This window comes from Ctenocephalides felis, unplaced genomic scaffold (genome assembly GCF_003426905.1).
Source record: "Ctenocephalides felis isolate EL2017-DRISC unplaced genomic scaffold, ASM342690v1 CF-g0.4_SCAFFOLD_00845, whole genome shotgun sequence".
Taxonomy (NCBI): Eukaryota; Metazoa; Arthropoda; class Insecta; order Siphonaptera; family Pulicidae; genus Ctenocephalides; species Ctenocephalides felis.
Genome location: NW_020536999.1, coordinates 2,982,647 through 3,002,819, shown reverse-complemented (window position 1 = coordinate 3,002,819; position 20,173 = coordinate 2,982,647). Strand labels below are relative to the sequence as shown.

The following is a 20,173-nucleotide window of genomic DNA, read 5'->3' as shown; positions in this document are numbered from 1 at the left end:
AATGCCAACCAAACGTCATTTTCATTTTTCAAATTTACAACATCAAACAAATTTTATATAACATAAAAAACAATACAAATTCATAAAATCAAGATATAATTTAAACATAAATAAATTTTAAAATTTTAGTTTTACTACGACGACTTGTGTAATTGGTCTAATTGGTTGTTTATATAATAATAACAAGGGTTGTTAATTTATTTTAATTTTTTTTTTTTTGCAGAATGGCCAGACTTGAGACAGATCTTTTGGCGTTGGGGTGACACAGGATTCTAGAAAAAAATAGCTCGAAGCACAAAAATTAATTTTATACTGAAGAAATTAAGTTCGAGAGGAAACCAGTTTTTGCTCATTCGTAACTAGGTAAGAAAATTGTATGAAGAAATAATTTTTATATTGGGCAAGGAGGGGCACAAAGGTCCAAGGAAATAACATTGTTAACATTTTATTGCAATTTTTCTTGGAGGGATAAAAGGGACACACAGGAGGCTAAAAGATTTACTGTTTTTAATCTTTAATTGGTTTTATGTAGAAATTGCTGCATTGTTAGATCAATGCGGAGCAGTTTCATAGTAAAGAACAACAAATTTAAAAATTATAATCCTAATGTAGATATTGATAGGTATTTCTCTTTAATTTATCATAATCTAGACTCATTGTTTCTTCAAATACAATTATTACAAATACAGGTAATCCCCGTACAACGCGGTAGTTACGTTCCAGAAAACTAGCGTGTTATAAGGGACAAAGAACTAGTACAAAAACAAAGGTGGCGGCATGTTCAAGAATTCAAAAAAACATGCTACATATCATAATTATATAATCAATATTGTTACATTTATTCATTTTTTTAAAGAAGTAATATACATTACTTGAATTATATGATTTTTTTCGTCATAATTAACAAGTAAGTGCTATCCAATAAGATCCTTTTTTTTGCAAGATATCCTCATCCTCTGAGCAGTTTTCTTATACTACATACAGATCCGTGCATTATTTTTTGCAAAAATTTATATTTGCTTTTACTAAAATGATATTTATATATTTAACACGTGCAAAGTAATCTTTATTAAACTTTTATGCTCATTTTATTTAAAGAACTGCTCAAGAATTATTTAATATATTGTTCGGATAATCCTAGAATATTTTGTACCATAGATCGTATATATATCAAATCAGTCATCTTTTGCACTAGTTTCATCACATTTATTGAGCTATTGTGCGGCGATTTTACTAATTTTAGATTAAAAGATTACTTTTCATAGGTTTTACTATATTTCTTATTTTATTAAATTTTTGCTCAATTTTTAAACCGTGTTATGCGAACCCGAAAGTACCGTGCTATGAGGGGGATGGTCTCAATTCTTAAACCGTGTTAGAGCGAATTTGTGTTATAGAAGTACCGTGTTATGCGGGGGTTACCTGTATGGTAAATACAACTTTTGTTTGAAATTAAGGACACATTTTTTAAATTCAAATTAGTCAGAAGAATTCATCATCAGAGGGAAAACTAATAATTTAATTTGTCTTTTGTAAAATTGCTTTACAATTACAAATTTACAATTTAATTGTAATTTATTTTATTTTTTTATTCGCTATTATCAACCAGGTTATGTAAAAAACCGTTGAATCTAACTTTACGTTAAAAATACATCTTCCAAATAATTAAATAACGTATACTTAAAAATTTAATTCAGGTATCGTAAACTAAACAACAGTGCTCAACACAAAGAGACCTATCAAAGACAAGAATACTCACGTTAAAAAATTGTCCATGTAATCGTTGATCTCGTGATTGCGTTGCGATGTCTTTAGATTCGTGGTTATGGCAAGGGTTGTGACCACTTTTTGCCCTGTACTTTAAAATAGTATAGTTAAAAGCCATACTTCACTTGCTTTGGAGGTTATTGGTGGCGGACATTTTTATCAAGTGTTATAAAAAATCAGTTCAATTTTTCACTTACCACAATAGGAATGTATCATTTTTCTGTCAACTCCAAATTAAGTTTGCTATGTACTGAACTTAAATTTGTGAAGGGAATACGTGTGCCTAGTTTAAAATAAAATGATCCGCTAAAACTCGAAAACGGCTAAACCGATTTGGCCAGTCAAGTCTTGAAAAATTCGTGCCAATCAGTAGGTTGTCGGAAAGGTGAGATATTATTTCAAAATTGCGTAGAAACTTTACATTTTTAAATCGAAAATTTTTGTAGAAGCGTGCTTTGAATAAAACAATGGACGGTGGCTAATACGTCAAATGTCAAACGTTTTTGGCAGATGATGTTCAATTACGTTTAATAGGATGATTTACGTGAATATTATTTAATTATGATTAAACTGTAGAAATTGAATATTTCAAGCGAAAACAATTCCAATTAACATCCTTATCGTAGTTTTGCGAATATTAAAAATGGACAGCGACTCGTCCGCTAGTGCTGTCCGAAGTGAACCGCCACCGTTGTCGACATTGTTGATGTCCGACAGTTCGTCGATCATGTCGGGAGGCGATGCTATTTTGCAAGGTATAAATAGACAGTGGAAATAATCTCACTAGAAGTTTAACTTCAATAATTCTAATTTCTAATAATTTTCTATGTATGTCTGTGTTTATGTTTGTACATCTAGTCGACAAACCGGGTTCGTTCCACGACCATGATGTCGATTTGGAGACTCTTAAGGAGGAGAGATCGAGAGAGGAAACTCGCGAATTGATCGAAAAAATGTCGAAAAAGTGTTTTTCTGCGTGTGTCGCCAGCCCTCCGAGGGACAACCTTAGCCAGGGCGAACAGAGATGTGTGGCTATGTGCATGGATAGGTGAATGAGGAGAAATTGTTTCATTTTAACAATAATATAAATTTTATGGGCCAATTCTCCAATTCTTTTTTTAAATACATGCATGAAATTATTTTGTTGTTAAATGATATTTTTAATAGACTTTTATTAAAAAAAACAAATATGTTAGAATCCAAAAAAATGGACTAGCTTAAGTGGGTATTCTAGTGTAGAGCGATGAATTTTAGGTCATTTTTAAAGTGTCGTAAAAGAAAGCAATGAATGTTTTTACTATCCATTTTCTTACCACTTGTTTATTAATATTATTAAAATACAAAACAAAAATTAAAAAATAAAAAGTTGAAAATTGTAAAAACTGTCAGCTGATGAAGTGGGTGGTCTCCAAAAATTGGCACCTCAGTCTTGACATAATTTCAGCTCTCCTAGTCATCGGAAATGCATAAAATAAAAATATTATTAATCTACAATGATGTCGCAATCGCCCGAACTAGCAATGAGTAAAATAATATATTTTTACAAATTGGCGACTGTTTGAAAAAAAATGTTTTTTACTGTTTTTTTTTGAGTTTATCGAATTTTTTAAAAATAGTAAACATTGGAGTTTGGAGATAATGCTAGTTCGGGCTATAGATAGGTCTATAAACAAGACTCTCTGAACATTTCAAGTGAATCGGTCGACTACAACTCGAGAAATCGTGTCAACAGTACTGAAAAAGTCTGTTCTGAGAAAAACGCATATAAAGTTTTGCGTGAAGTCAAACCAGTATGGAGACCGAGTCAGTAAAATGCCTATATCTGCGAAAATAATTCAAATTTTTAAAAACCTTCTCGTACCCATATTCTTAGATAGTTAAACTTTGAAAATGTGAAATAAAAAAAAATTGGATTTTTTTGAATTTCTACACTAGAATACCCCCTTAAATTCGTTCTTAATGTATTGAGAAATATATGGATTGGGGTCAATTTTTACGTTTGTTTAAATACCATTGAAATTTTGTTCGGGGCACTCTTTTTTATTAAGCTTATCAGAAACTGGATAAAATTTACAAAAATTCTGTATAAAATGTTTTATATGTGTCGATGCAAACTTTTTGGTGAAAAAATAAAACTAGAGTGAACTCGTCCTTAAAGTATTGAGCAATAGGGATTCAAGACACTTTCTTAACTTTTTTCAAATAACATTGAAATTTAGTTCAGAGCACTCTTTTTTATTTAGCTTACCAAAAACTAGATAAAATTTGCTAAAATTTCTTTTTTTTTCAAGTTTTATTGTCAATCAAAATAAAATACATTTTTTAAGACAATATGATGTTGGTGTTAATGCATTAAGAGATTATCTCCTATGAGATATCTCACTTATTTTTTTATTTTTGACGTTTTATTTGAGATCGTATGGCCATTTTTTTCAATCTACGTGTGGGATATTCCTCGCTCAATTCTTTTAAATATTTGTTAGGGTGACCTGATAGTTTTTCGTGGTATTTTTTGCTCCTTTCTTTTATCATCTCATTAATAGTTTTTATTTTTAGGTCTTTATGCAGGGTGTCATTTGTAACATACCAGGGTGCGTTCACAATGTATCTTAAAATTTTCAATTGCGCTACTTGTATTTTTTTTTATATTTGAATTGCTTGCGCACGCCCATAGCTCAATGCCGTATGTCCAGATTGGGATAATTATTGTTTTATATAAAAGGAGTTTCTTTTCATAGCTCATATTTGAACTCCTGCCAATTAGCCAATACAACTTTTTGAACTTCTTCTCCATCTGTTTTCTTTTCATTTTGATGTGCGTTGACCAGCTTAACTTTCTATCGAGATGAATCCCAAGGTATAATAATTCTGTATATAATATTTTGTATGCCCCGATGCAAACTTTTTAGCGAAAAAATACTTACACGAAAATTTTGTTTTACTTTTATTTAATCAGAGCCTTTGACCCCTTATCCAAAATATTTTTTATCATTTTTAATAGTATTACCCGATGTCGTGTGATTAGGTACATGGATTGTCTGAATGTGGTGTCTAGAGTGTATGGTGACAGAATTCATCAAGAAATAGGTGACGACGATGATGATGACGGGGATGATGATGATGATGATGATGAGGATGATGATGGTGATGATGGTGATGGTGATGGTGAAGAGTTTGATGATGACGCGGATGATGTCGACGATGAGGCGGAAACCAATTAGATTTTTAGGATTTTGTACTGAATTGTGTCAAAATATTTTTATTACTGGTTTATTTTTGGATATTAAACAAGATGATGTATTTTTGATTAAGTGAAAATCGACTTTTATTTATTTATTATATTTATTTATTTCAGCCTAATGGCCTAGAAATACTTTTATTTATTTGAACTCAATTTGATAATGATAAGTTACGCATTCATAAGGTAAAATTTAAGTGCTATTGATTTTCCTTAGGATACTTTATATATCATAGCAAAACATGTAAATTTTATTATATGGCTATATGTTCTTTATGGTTACATTTCCAAAGTTTAAACCACAGGTTCCCAAACTTGTTTGTGTCGTGGACTCCTTAGGCATTACCATGGACCCTTTATTTAGCCGAAATCGATTTTTTTTATAAATTTCTATCTATAATAGCTTTTAGTATCAAGTATTTATATAAGTACAGATACAAATACAAGTTACCACCATTATTGACAGCCGTTTTCGGGTTTTAGCGGACCATTTTATCGAGCTCCATTTTTATATATAAGATATTATATTATATTATGCGATTCCTAATGAAATTTTCACCTTGTTCCAGAATTCTCCGATTTGGAGCAGCAGACCATCCTGTTCTAAGACATCGTCTGCAGTACTCAATGACATTATATGTAAGTATCATCCACAGAATTTTTTTCTTGAAATACAAACTTTGATTTCTCATCGGATAATTAAATTTCGAATAAAAAAAGTCGAATTCTTTATGCGTGTGTCGCCTATAAGAGAGTTGTGCAAGTGTTACAATTCGCTTATCTCAGCTGCTCTCACGATGCTTATATCAGTCGAGTTCAACAAAATGCATATATTTATATATATATATATATAAGTTTATATATATATATATATATATGTGTGTGTGGTGTATATATGTATATCAGATGGAGAGCCAGCGGAATATTTTCTATATGATTCAAAAACATACGCAAGTTTGTAAAATAACAATTTTTAATAAGTAGAAGACGACTTCGTTGTTTTTTCAGATCAAAATTTCAGTCACAGTATATTTAACATGGTACAAAATAAAACTAATTGTAAGTGAAATTTTGCCTTATGGCAAGTTGCTTGAACTTCCCGATACTTACATCCACACACGCACTTCAATTTTGTTTTTTTTTGTCAATCAAAACTTGATTCAAGCGCACTTCAATTAAAGTCAATAAATGTATTAACTTGTATTTGTATCTGTACTTTAAATGTTTGATACTAAGTTATTATAGGTAAAAATTTATAAAAGTAAAGGGTCCATACTTTTTCCAAGTTCGATCTCTTGTCAAGAAACTTAAAATTAGCAAATAGGGTTTTCTGGCGAAAACATAAACTTGTCCTTCGAGAAGTATAAATATAAATCTGGTTCTCTGAATTTGGCATAAACCTTCTCCATGGTTAAAATTTTCTTTAAATATTTTTTATTTGTCAATAAATAATTTGTAAAAAAAATTATTCAATAATTTACATTCTAAATGTATACTGTTTTGCTATAATTTTATAAAATTTAGTAAGAATATTTATAAATATGGGAATAAGTATTCACAAAATCACTTTTTTTTACATGTTTTTAATAAAAAGTATATAAAGTACGATTTATATTATTATTTATATTATATTATACTTTTGGCATATTATTAAAAAAACACTTATAATTATGCACATAAAATGTAATAAAACCAGTGTATGGCATCGTGCCTTAAGGCAAATTGCCGGAACTTCCCGTAACTTAATGAAATATCAGAGGAATATTAAATATTTTTATATAAATTATTATAAATAATATAATGTAATAATAAAATGATTTATTTGAAGATTATAAGTGATGTTTAGAACCTTAGCTAGAATTAGAATTAGAATCCGATTTTTTTTATATTAATTTTTTTCTAAATTAAAGAAAAAAATTGAAATAAAAAAATCTTTCCTAAAAAGCAATCGTTTCGGCAACACAAGCAGAAAGTTCTTTGAATCATTCAAATCGGACGCTTAGTTCTCTCAAAAACTGCTATTTTTTGCACATTTAGCTCTGTATCTCCGTAACGGCTGGACCTGCCTTTGCTAAAAACTAATCACCTCTTCTCCCAATCATTACAAATTGAATGTTTTTTAGATCATTCAAATCCGATGCTCCGATCTTTCAAAAACTCGATTTCTATTTTCTGCACTTTTTGCTCTGTATCTCAGAAACGGCTGGACCTGCCTTTGCCAAAAACTAATCAGCACATATCCCTATCAATAGTAATCGAATGTTTTTTGAACCATTCAAATCGGTTGATCCGTGTTCCCGAAAACGTGGACGAAAAATTGTATTTATACATACATACACACATACATCCATTTTTTTTGAGGTATACCAAAATGTTCAGAAACCTTCAAAACGTCGAGAAATGTTAAAATTTTCATATTTTCGGCCCATTACAATAACTTACCCTACGGGAAGCTAAAAAATAGTTATACATATAAGGTATACATTTTTAGATTGTCATTGAACTTTTGCAATTTGTTAAATTAAACGCAAGAAAAAAACTTGTTTGGAAAAATAATTATTAAATAATTTAAACTTGAACTTATATGGGCTAAGGGCTTAAACTTATAAGGGACTCAGAAAGAAGAAGAAAGAGGAAAGTATAATTAAGAGAGAAAATCATAGAATTCTAGATCCTCCCCCCACGAAGCAATGCCAAACGACGGTTTCTAATATAACCTTATTAGTCGTAATAGAAATCTGTTAGATAATTTAACAAAATATATACCAGATTGTAATTTTATCTGCAACTATCATATACTAACTTGAAGAAGAATACTAAGAATCTGCAATGATTTACTACAAAATATAATATAACATCTAAGAAGGTGCTATCGCAGGATAGCAATATATAACTGTAACAATATGTAGTTGAATGTACTTTGTATAGCTTGCTATGAAAAATAAATCAAAAAAAAACTAACTTAATGGTTTTTCCCACTTGATTGAATATAGTAATGAGTAATATTCCGGCCAGCTCCCTGTCTATGTCGTATATTATCTTTGTGTTAGTATGTAGTCGTCGTACTACATCTGGCTTATAGGTCAAGATTAATTATACGAGCGAGCACAGAGCTATTATATACAAATAGAAATTTATTCTTCTATGTATTTGTCGTAAGTAGTAGAAGTACATAGTCATAGTACATTGTAAGAGACAACGACAACGACAAGTTCGTATTTCAGTTATTTATTTATTTATTTATTTATTTAGTTGATGCGTTCGTTTTATCTATATGTTTATACAAAAGGACACTTGTAGCAGAGTTCGGACACGTAAACAAGGTGCAGGTGCCTGATGAAAATGTTTAAATGACATTTTTTTGTATTTTTAGACTCTACTGATATTGATTTTAGTAAAAGCGAGGTGCGTTTCTTGGCTAAGGTACGAACAAAAAAGGGATATTATAATTGAATTTTAGATTCTTTTATATAGTGCAGAAAACGGAGAGGAAAAAAGGGTATAACCTCTGATTTTTAACTTCCCGTAGGGCAAGTTATAGTAATCGCAAAAAAATCGAAAATGAAAATTTTTATATATCTTTACGTTTCAGAGGTTTCTGAACATTTTGGCATACCTTAGAAAAAATGGATGTATGTGTGTGTGTGTGTGTGTATGTATGTACGTGTGTGTATGTATGTGCGGATACAAATTTTCGTCGACGATTTCGGGAATACGGATCAACCGATTTGAATAATTCAAAAAACATTCGATCCGTATTGATAAGGAGACGTGCTGATTAGTTTTTGGCAAAGGCAGGTCAAGCCGTTCCGAAGATACGGGGCAAAAAGTTCCGAAAACGGTAACTCAGTTTTTAAGAGAGCGAAGCGTCCGATTTGAATAATTCCAAAAACATTTTATTTGTATTGACAAGATGAAGAATCGATACAACTTTCATGAAGGTAGATCCAGCGGTTTCGGAGATATAGAGGAAAAAGTAAAAAAATGAGCCATTTGGCGGTCAAAAATGATCATTAGACATATGCACATCAAATTATCAGACATTTTATAGAGATTTTAACAATAAGTATACAATTGTTAACATTCCTATGGGTTCCGTACCAATGCTTATGCTTTAGACAGCGACGCGGCGCTTACGCGCTTTATATTTTGTCCCTATGTAGTTAAAGCAGTACGATTGATTGCTTTGAAAAGAAAGTTCAGATCTTCCACAATATGTCAAAATAAAGAAAAAAAAATTTTTCAAAAAAAACAAATTTTTTAAAAAAAAAATTTTTTTTTTTCAAAAAAAACTAATTTTTTGTCCAATTTATAGTTTCTCAAAAATCTTATTTTTTTCAAAGTAATTTTTTTTTAAAAATGTTAATCGTTTTTAAAAAAAATAATAATTTTTGGTACGGGAAGTTACAGCAATTTGCCTTAAGGCACGATGCCCTAATTGCCTTAAGATAGAATTCCACTTACAGCTAGTTTTTACTGTTATTATCGGTGGTGTCGGAGTCCGAATTGTTTTCACTTTTGAACTTGAGGGCAAGATGAACCTAATTCCAAAATTTTATGCAAATCGGAGCACAGTAAAAAAATTCAGACCCAAAACGCTCCATTGACTTGAGTAATATGTAAGAAATTGTTTATGAATATTGTTTTTTTATTAACTTTTCGTAGCATAAGTTATCGTAATTGTCCAAAAATCGAGAATGAAATTTTTGCATATCTTTACGTTTCAGAGGTTTATGAACATTTTGGCATACCTCGAAAAAATTGATGTGTGTCCACGTGTGTGTGTGTATGGATATAATTTTTTGTCCACGATTTCGGGAGCACGGATCATCCGTGCACAATCACCATTTTGTATTATTCAAAAAGCATTTGATTCTTGGAGACGTGCTGATAAGTTTTTGGCAAAGGCAGGTCCAGCCATTTTGGACAGAGCAAAGAGTGCAAACAATGAAAATTAAAAGTTTGAGAGAATGGAGCATCCAATATGAATGATTCAAAAAATATTTTACTTGTGTTGATGTAATGACGAATTGATTAGTTTTTTGCGTAGGTAGGCCCAGCCGTTTCAGAAATAAGAAACTAAAAGTGTAAAAAATTGTAGTTTTTGAAAGTACAATACATTCGATTTGAATGATTCAAAGAACATTTTGCTTTTGAGGAACCTTTTAGTTTAAGAAGGCAACTTTTTTTCAAATTTCTAATTTTTATTTATTATCAAAAATGGTTTGTATTTTAATTTAAATTCTATCTCTTGAAAGAAATAATTTTAACTTTACAATCCAGTTTATATGAATCTTTGAATTATGAGATAAGGTCCTTTAATTCTAACTTCAAATATGGTATTTGTGTGCTTCGATAATACAAAATATACAAAGCTATGAATAGTAAATAATTTCTTAAAAATATTCTATAAATTTTTTAAAGTAGATAGTATTATTACAACTATAAAAGTGCCTCTTTAATGCCAACACAACCCATTTTATTCAAAATTTTAATATCCAAGTGTATAAAATAATTTTTACTATATTTTACTGAATTATATCTAGTTTTTACTGATGCGAATAAATTGCAATGTTCCAGAAGAAAATTAAAAGTTATTTGAAGAAAAGGAAAAAAATACACTAAGTCCTTATATTGCAAATGGAAATACTAAAAATGAAACTAAAATTTCAATTACAAATTATTCTAAAATTTTATATCCAAGCACACACTATAATTTTTACTAGATTCTGGTACATTTTATCCAGTTTTTACTGATGGGAATAGATGGGGTATAGTAAGATATGCCGTGTATTTAATTTTTACCTTAATTTAAAAAAAAAATCCGAATATTTTCAAAATAAATCACAATTTTTTCTCGTAATTAAAAATACACATAGGTCGACCAAATGTGATTAATGGACGTTTCTCAATATACTAAAATAAAAAATACATGAAAATAATCAATATACAAAAACCTAAATGAATTGAATCTAATTATACCATCTTCCTGATCAGTAGAAGCAATGCTAAACTCGTCTTTAGTGTAATAATACAGCAACTTGCCGATAGTCTAATACATCGACATACTTTTTTAAATATGTATATTAATAATTCATTTCATTCAACTTTTTCAATTTTCTACATATTTCCTTTCCTCCCCCAGATGTATAATACAATAGGCGATGGAGCCTCGCGTCTGTAACGGTGCGTTGCAGCGGTCTCCGCCGTCTGTCAACACCGCAATTTTGGCAACAACAACACCTACAACCACATTAGAAATTGTTGCTGGAACTCCCACAGTTGCAACCAGCAACAATAACAACGGGAGCGAAAGTCCTCCGGCAACCGAGGCTGTCCAGAAATCCGGCAACACGGGCAACTTCTCCGGAAAAAAATCGACAGGGGACGAGGGAAAGGATAAAAATGATACAGTGGTAAATGATATAGGGGCAAATGATACAGTGGTAAATGATATTGGAATAAATGACACAGGGATAAATGATCAAGTGGTAAATGATACAAGAGTTGTTAGTGTAAATGGCCTGGAAGGTGAGAAGGATCCAGTTGCACAAGCAACTGATGATGTGACGACAAGCAACAGCAAAATTTTAGAAACCAACAACGAATTGTCTGCTGTAAGTAACAATGATGTTGCTACAACAATCAGCAATCCAGCATCAAATAGCCCTTCAGCAGCAAGTATCAACATTGCAACTGCTGTCACGACTTGCTCAAGCAATTTTGTAAATTCAATCCCTCAAACTAGCCAAAATTCGGTATGTGACAATGGCGGCACTAGTATTAACAATATGGTTGGTAGTTGTACCAGCCAAACGAGTAGTGTTGATACTATTGTAAAAACAACTACCGTAATCAGTAATGCAGTTTCTTCGGACAATAATGCAAGCAATACCATAATAACAACCAGTAATGTCGCATCTCTCAATTCTTTATCAACGACGACATTTAGCAGTGCTTCACCTATTACAACCCCTTTGGTAAATGAAAATGTTCCAGCAACCACTACGTGTACTATTAATAATACAACGACAAATAGCAATAATCCAAGCAATAGTGAAACCAGCACTTCGCCAGTTAATGATTGCGATTTAAGGGTTGACACCACCATCGTGGATTCAAAAGAACTTTCTATTAAAATTCAAGATGCATCAAGTGAACAAAGTACTTTGAGTAGTTCCACGACGCCTTTAGTTAGTGTTTCAAGTGAATACAATAGTGAAAACGATCGAACAAAACCAAGTACATTACAACAAAGTGTTACAAAATGTGATATTCCTTTAGAAACAAATAGCTCACGTCCTGTAGTAAGTAGTCCTTCTATCAATTACTCGAGTGGTTCGAATAAATTAGATGTTCTGGTGTCAACTGATAATAGTGCGACGAAGGACATACGATCTATCGAACAAATACCAGAAGTTTTGCAAAATGCCTTACCACAACCTGTGTCACCAGAATTGATAAATGGATCTCAGAGTTCTCCTCCAGTCCGCAAAATGAGCACAGACTCCGAATGTAGACTTGTAATAGACGAAACACCAGTGTCTAATTATGACAATGTAATACAAAATAATTCGGTGGTGATACCTAAAGTTTCAACGCCACACACGATTTGGAGACCACCAACTCCTCAGCATGATTTGCACTTGATGCAAAATAGGAGTAATAGTAATCCGAGGACCTATGTGTTGCCCCAAGAGACTGTCGTTAGATCTGCTTCATATAATAATTTGACGCCTGTAACTTCATCTTATAGTGCTCCTATGACTTCTTTGAAGAGGCCTTATGAAGCTATTGCTAGTATGAATGCAGAACAGCAAAATAAAATGCTGTACGCCCAGCCAACAAATAATACACAACAGAAGTACTCTCAGAATATGTATCCGGTGAATAAGCCACAGCAACAAATTAACAGAACAAATATTCAACAACCAGATATGAATGATAAGCAGCAGCAAGTAATGTATAACAGCAACATAATTCAACATTCTTACACGAAATCTCCGCTTTCGTTATCGTACCCGAATCAAGGACAACAAAGTGCACCTCAACCGAGGAATATGCAACATTCTAACTATATGAATGAACAACAACTTACAGGTGTAACAAATATTAATCGTAACAATGTAAGTCCGGCAACCAACAACAGAACTCAACAGATAAATGTGCATCAAAACCAAACTGTCGTTCAAGGCAGTCAACTTAGACATGTTGAATACAATTCTCAAACCGTAGGGCATAGGACTGATCAAGCTAGTGCAAATAATTACCATCATATAGCAAACAATTATCATCATAATCCCCAGATTCCTGTTTCCCAAACTGGTGCAAATTATGCTCATCGAGTCGATCGTTCACCTGCTCCTAACACTTCACAACCCAGTGGATTTAATCAAGCTCATCATGTCAGTCGAATAGATAACATTAGTGCAAGAAGTGCAATAAATCATCCTCAAATGAATAATACATATGGAAATATGCACAGAGTGGATCACTCGCCTGTCAATAGTAATTCTCACATGGGTGCCCCCCATGGGATTAGATCGAGTACTTCGAATACTCAACAAATGACAAGGCTAGATTACCCGCAAACGAACAGAATGAACCCATCTCCGTCTCCGGTCGGCCAACAATATCCCCAAATGCACTATCAGCAACAAATTAGTAGTGTCAATACATCATCAGCTTCAAATCGTGTTTTGAGTGGTAATGTTCAAGTTTCAAAAGGTCGATTGGAACAATCGCCACATCGAACAATTGACTCACACTACAACCAACAAGTTACCAATATGCATGGTAGTACTTCGCAAAGTCCTCATAATTTGGTAAGGCCTGGTCCTACCACGATCAGTCCTTCACAAAATGTTAACACAAACTATATTCCGACAAGTATAAATAATTCTCAATTGCGTACAAACTACAAAGAACAAACTGTAATGGGACAACCCCAGCGAATGGTTGCGGAAAATCATCATAATGCCCAGGGCACGGTTATGAATCGATTACCAATGACCAATATTAATCGTTCTCAGAGAACGCCGGAGTTAGTAAATAATTCTCATACTTATTATTTGGATCCTCAAGAACAAGTTAATTATTCACAAAAACCTGCTGAACTAAGAGATCATCCATCCCTTGATCAGCAACGACAATTTTCTACCTTGAACTCTCAACCTCAAAGATTTGCCGAAGGGCAAATTAGTGGTGTAAATCAGCCTATGGTGATAAGAAAAGCTCCTTCCAGTGGCGGAGTGGCGACAGAATTGCATGTGGAGCAGTTGGCAAGGCCTGCGTCTTTGGAGTCGGACAGGAGCACGCCTAGGAGCATGCATTCGCAGAACACTGTGATTGGTTCATCTACGAATAATGTCTCGAGGTAAGTGATTTAGTTAAGGGGCACACCTAGTGTGAAATTTTTAAAAAGTGAATTTTGAATTTTCCCTTATTTCGATAGGCCATGCCTTTAAAAATAGCATACTAAAATTTTAAATCGATATCTCAAATAGTTTTTGAGTTGCAGCCATTTAAGTGTATATATTAAGGTTGTCAAATATCTCCCTTCCGCCTTTTTGTATTATAAACCAAGAGCAATTGAGATATTGTATAGTATAATGATCATTTTATTTTTAAACGCGTTTTTCTCGAAACAGCATTTTTCGAATTTGCTGCAGCGATTACTCGGAGACAAATGATCGTTATCAAATTTTTTTTGCATCTCTTATTACTAATTACAGGCCGATATCACTTTTATCAAACTTTGCTAAGGCATTTGAAAAAATTATTTATAGAGAACTAATTCCTTCTGTAAAATCTTTAATTTTTACTAATCAACATGGATTCATGCCTTCCCGTTCTGCAATTACAAATTTAATCTGTATTAAACATTTTATAGCTGAGAATCTTGACACTAATGGACTTTTAAGTAAAGCTTTTGACAAAATTGATCACAACATTCTTCTTACTAAATTATCTAAAATTGGTCTTAATTCTTCACTTATTTAGTTTTTTAAGAGTTATCTTCATAATCGTAAACAGTTTGTCTATCTTAATGGATTCTTGAGCAATATTGAAAATATCAGTTCAGGTGTTCCTCAGGGATCCATTCTTGGTCCACTACTATTTATTATTTTTATTAATGACATATCTGATATTATTATCTGTCCACAGTTATTAATTGCAGATGATCTCAAACTATATCTCAAAATAAATTCTATTGATGACTGCTTATTATTATAGTTTCAATTTGACTCTTTCCACTCTTGGTGTGTCTATAACAAATTACATTTAAATATATCAAAGTGCAAATTTCTTAGTTTTTCACATAAGCGCGTTCCAATACATTTTGATTATAAAATCTCATTAACACCAGCATTGATAGGTGTAATAAAATATCAGACTTGGGAGTTTTATTTGATTCTGTTTTGTTTTTCACTGATCATATAACTGATATTTGTAATAGAGCACATAAATCTTTAGGTTTGATACTGAGAAATTGTAAACAATTCAATGCTAACAATGCACTTCTTTGCATGTACTATTCTAATGTATGTTCAAAATTAGAATATGGTTCGATCATTTGGTATCCTCATTAAATAAAAAACTCTGATGCGATAGAGAAGGTTCAGCGAATATTTCTGAAATACCTTTATTATAAAACATATAAAATTTACCCTGAACGTGGCTTTGACCACAACACTTTACTAAAAGAATTTGGTATTCCTTCCCTTGCCTCACGTCGATTTATCTGTACAATTATGTTCTTATTTAAACTTTGGAATAATGCTATAGACTGTCCTCTTATTCTTAACCAACTATCATTTAATGTTCCAAGGCTATCTACGCGTTCACAATAATTTTTCAATTATATTTTATTTCAAAAAATTTGACTGTGTTTTTGTCAAAATATGTATAAATATACCCTCAAAATTTTCGTCGTTACACTAGGTGTGCCTCTTAAAGCGTGAAATCATTGAAAAATATGTCCAAAGTGTGCGAGTAGTAAATTTGATCAGCATATTCTTTTAAAGAACTAATATAGTAATGTAGTTATTTTTTACTTAGTAATTTGCTATATTTTTTGATGATATAATTGATTTTAGCAATAAATGTTTCATATCTTTTTATTATTAAGAAAAACGAGTCCTGGAACGAGTGATGGATTGTGTTCACTGTATTGTATTTATAATGAAAACAATTGCTTCGATATACTAAAAATTCAGCATGGGAGTGTGATTATGGAACGAACTAACTATTGTATATTTTTTATTTATTTATTACAAGTGTATATTTTATATTTTAGGGCGGCCTACCCTCCACAGCAGGCTCAGCAACCGCCGACGTCGATGGTTCCATCTCATTACAACCATCAGAAGTCTATTACGGGTCAACCTCAGCCAAGATATGCTCCGCCACAATCTCAAACTTCATACAACAATCTTCAACAGCAACATCAACAACAACAACAACAACAATATAAACTGCAGCAACCGCAATACAGAGCAAAGACTCCCGATCAGCAGCAGGCACAATACCAGTATCAACAAGCTTCTTATAAAACAAAAATTGTTGAACCCACTGTACAACATGCTCAATATCATCAGGGATATAAAACCAAAACACCGGAGCAGTTGAAGCAGCCTCAACAACAACGGACGACACAATATCATGGTACAGGACAGGTGGTGTATAAGACTAAAACATTGGAGCAACCAGTGCAACAACCACAATATCAACATCAACAGCAGCAACCTACGTATAAAACAAAAACACCTGAACAAATTACGCAGTATCAACAATACAAAACGAAAGCACCAGAACATCGAGTGAACCAGCAACAAACGGCTTATCATCATCAGCAGCAGTTGACGCCTCAGCAATATCAATACCAACAACAACAACAACAACAACAACCGGTTCAAGGAAATAAAGTTACAGGAGTCAAAACTGTTTATCCTAGTGTTGGAAGTTATCCTCAGCAACCGCAGAAAGTTGTCGTCAACCAGCCTGGACAAAGTGGTGCTTTTGCTAAATATCCTCAACAACCTTCACAACAACAGCAGTTGTATCAACAGCAACAACCAGGTAGAAAACCCAAAACAATGATGAACAGAAGTAGGCCTACTACGCCTGTGCAGCAGCAACATATATCGACTCTACCTGTTCCACAGGGTGTGCCGAGATTTAGCACTCCAACTCTGCAACAAAATCAACAGCAAAGGGTCATTGTAAATCAACAGCAACAACAAGTCACTCCGCAACAGCACGGAGCCTTATTGAAATGCAATAGTGTCACCAGCAACACAATAGCAATGGCAAACAAAAGGGAATCACCTTTAGATTTGTCTGTTAAAACTGTTCGGACATCGGCTGATTCAACAGCTAAAGATGATTCAAACAGCAACAACAGTGATCATCAGCAATACTTTCAGCTTCAGCAGAACGCTTCTGTAGATGCATACAAAAAGTATGTACCCAGGCTTCCAGTTTCCCAGAGATTGCCGACGGCGACTCAAGTGCCTCAGCAGTTGCCAATGATGAATCCTGCGTCGCACAAAGTTGATTTTTTACCAAAATTCAATGTGTCTACGTTAAAACATACAGAATATGCAAGTTCGAGCAGGTTGCCGCAGCAGAATCAACAGTTTGTGAGACAACCTTTGCAACAACAACAACATGTACCAAATAGACAACAATATAGTACTGCTCCTGCCACTCACCATGAACAACATAATTTGAATCAGCAGCATAACTTTAGTCAGCATAGAAAAAGATTACCGGTTATTGAAACTGCGCAAGTGCATCAACAACCTGGCAAAATCCCAAAAATGGAAAATCAATCGGTCGTCAACAATAGACAGCCTCTTGTGAACAATCAAAGGCAGCCGACTCATGTGATTAGTAGTAACCCTCAGCAGCATCCGGATTATGCACATTACAGATTGCCACCTACTTCTAGTGTGTACAATGTCGACGAAGATCGTTATATGAACTATGCTTTGACGCCATTGTTGCAACAAAATAATATTCCACCAAAACAGTCTCCACAACAGCAACAGCCTATACCCGGAAAATTATTACAACAACAGCAAGGAGCGGATAAAAGAATATTAGATTTGTTGAGGAGCAGTCTTGAGAGCAAAGAGGCCGAACGTGCACGATTGGACAAAGAATTGAGAGCCATAGAAAGCAACAAGTTGCTGCAGCAGCAAGAGAAATTACAACTGCAACAGCAGCAATTGGACAATACAAAGTCGACTTATAAACTGCAAATGCCAAGAGCCGTGGACTCGATCAAATTTGAAGTCGACGAGAATCAACACCAACAAAATGTGATGCACCAAACAAAAAGCCGAAGCCTCAAAATGAGGATAGTGGCATCGCCGCCCTTCTGGCGGCTCGTATTCGCACCAAAGCCGAGTTGAAAGGTTTCACCCAACAAGCCAAAAGTTCTCCGAAGTCAAACAAGTCGCCGTCGTGCCCAGAAAGCGTGTTTTTAGCAGAACCGAAATAGATGATGATTGCATAATAATAGAGCCGGCTGAAACATTGAAGAAGCCGGCGCAAATTCCGTCCAAGGACGAAAAACTAAGAAGTTCCTCCGAAACTTCCGTATACGATTTTAGAGATAGCGGCTCCGAAACGGATTTACCCGATTTAAGAAAGGACAGGAGAAGTTCTTTATGCAACGGGACAACCTTAATTAAACCTCCAGAACCCTCAAATCCTGAGTTGATGGAAGAAAAGTTGTCCATTATCAAAACTGAAAAGCTCGACGGCGATGATATTTGGGGCAACATCTGCGATCAGTTTGTCGAAGAATTGGTTACAGGTGCCAAGAAACGACGGGGACGCAAAAAGAAAATCGATCAAGCACAACCTGTTACAAAAGTCACAGTGGAAACTGTTAGCATGGAGAAACCTTTATCAGCGATTAAGGTCGAGCCCTTGGATGAAACTGCTGACTTGGTGAATATTGTTAAAACCGAAAACAAATGCTACGAGCTGTTGAACGTTCAACTAAAGATCGAACCTTTGGATGAAGATGATATTCCTGTCAACACACTTATCAGGAAACCCGTTACAGATAAATTAGATACAGACAGTGACGATTCAGATGTGCCTTTAATTAAAGTTAAAAATTCGATATCGGGTGATGATAAAAGTAAAAAGGATCAAAACGCGTTACGACGAGGAAAATAGACACAAGTAGCAGCGATGGCGAAGACAGTGATGTCGAAAAGTCCGCAAAAACGAAGGTTACTCGTTTGCGTACCAGGAAACAATTGAATGAAGCAAAAAAAGGTGTAAATGCAAATAAGGATAAAACACCTTCAAAAGAGACAAAAGTTAAAGAAACCAAAACTAAAAGTCCAGTAAATCTCAAGGCAGTCCGTCGAAAAATGCATCCGCCGATGCAAAACCACAAAAAATACGTTACGGCGATGGCTCTGATTTTTACCCCGGTTGGGAAGAAGGTGTGTATAAATACAAACAGTCTTTACGTATGCCTGCCAGTCTGATATCAGTAACTAGGCTCCCACATTGGCCTAGATTATCCACATCCTTGCCAGATCTTGATCCTTGTCCAAATTCACCAACACCATCTTCAATTGTCGACATAAACGAGTGCAAAAAGGCCGAGATTCGCGTGAAACGGCTGGAAGAAAGCGATCAAGACTCGAATTCCAGTTTTAATTGTGCGATTTCTGAAGCATCGTCTTCGACGATATACTCTTCGGCAAGTAAAATGAATCAAATGCGCGCTAAAGAAAATAATAATTCCATAGTTGATGTTTTGATGCAGAAGTATGGTACAAAGTCGAAAACCAAACGAAAGGGTAAAAATGATAATAAACTGGATGAGAGTGTTTTGCCTAAAGTTATTCCCAAAACTGGTAAGGAATTTGAATTGTTGCCAACGCCTGTGCCCAATGGGAAAACAGAAGACTCTACGTTAGACTTTAGGAAACAAACAATCACTAATTTCCGAGATGCCTTTTTGAACAACACTGGAGGCAAGTTGGGAGCTACTGAAGAATTTAATCCTACAGTTTTCAAATCCAGGACTCGAACTGAAACCAGAGTCATGAGACAAAGGGCTACGATACGTGAGGTCTTCGGAGAAGACAGGCCCGCATCGGCGCCTCCGATGAGTAGAAGAAACGACGA

At 33.8% G+C, this 20,173-nt stretch overlaps 1 protein-coding gene and 1 long non-coding RNA gene across 2 annotated transcripts; both read left to right on the top strand.

Annotated features, from left to right (window-relative positions):
* The first annotated feature begins 241 nt into the window (after window positions 1-241).
* On the top strand, window positions 242-11,441 carry LOC113363638. The gene is made up of 3 exons (XR_003365934.1): window positions 242-363; window positions 5,575-5,644; window positions 11,151-11,441. It is a non-coding gene; the product is annotated as an uncharacterized LOC113363638 (long non-coding RNA).
* LOC113364302 (transcription factor SPT20 homolog) lies at window positions 11,441-18,351 on the top strand (the record flags this gene model as incomplete). Its single annotated transcript, XM_026606789.1, is given in 3 exon segments — window positions 11,441-11,451; window positions 11,520-14,381; window positions 16,305-18,351. Coding segments are annotated over 3 exon segments (4,920 nt in total), but the record flags the coding sequence as incomplete, so codon positions are not given.
* Between the last annotated feature and the right edge of the window lie 1,822 nt (window positions 18,352-20,173).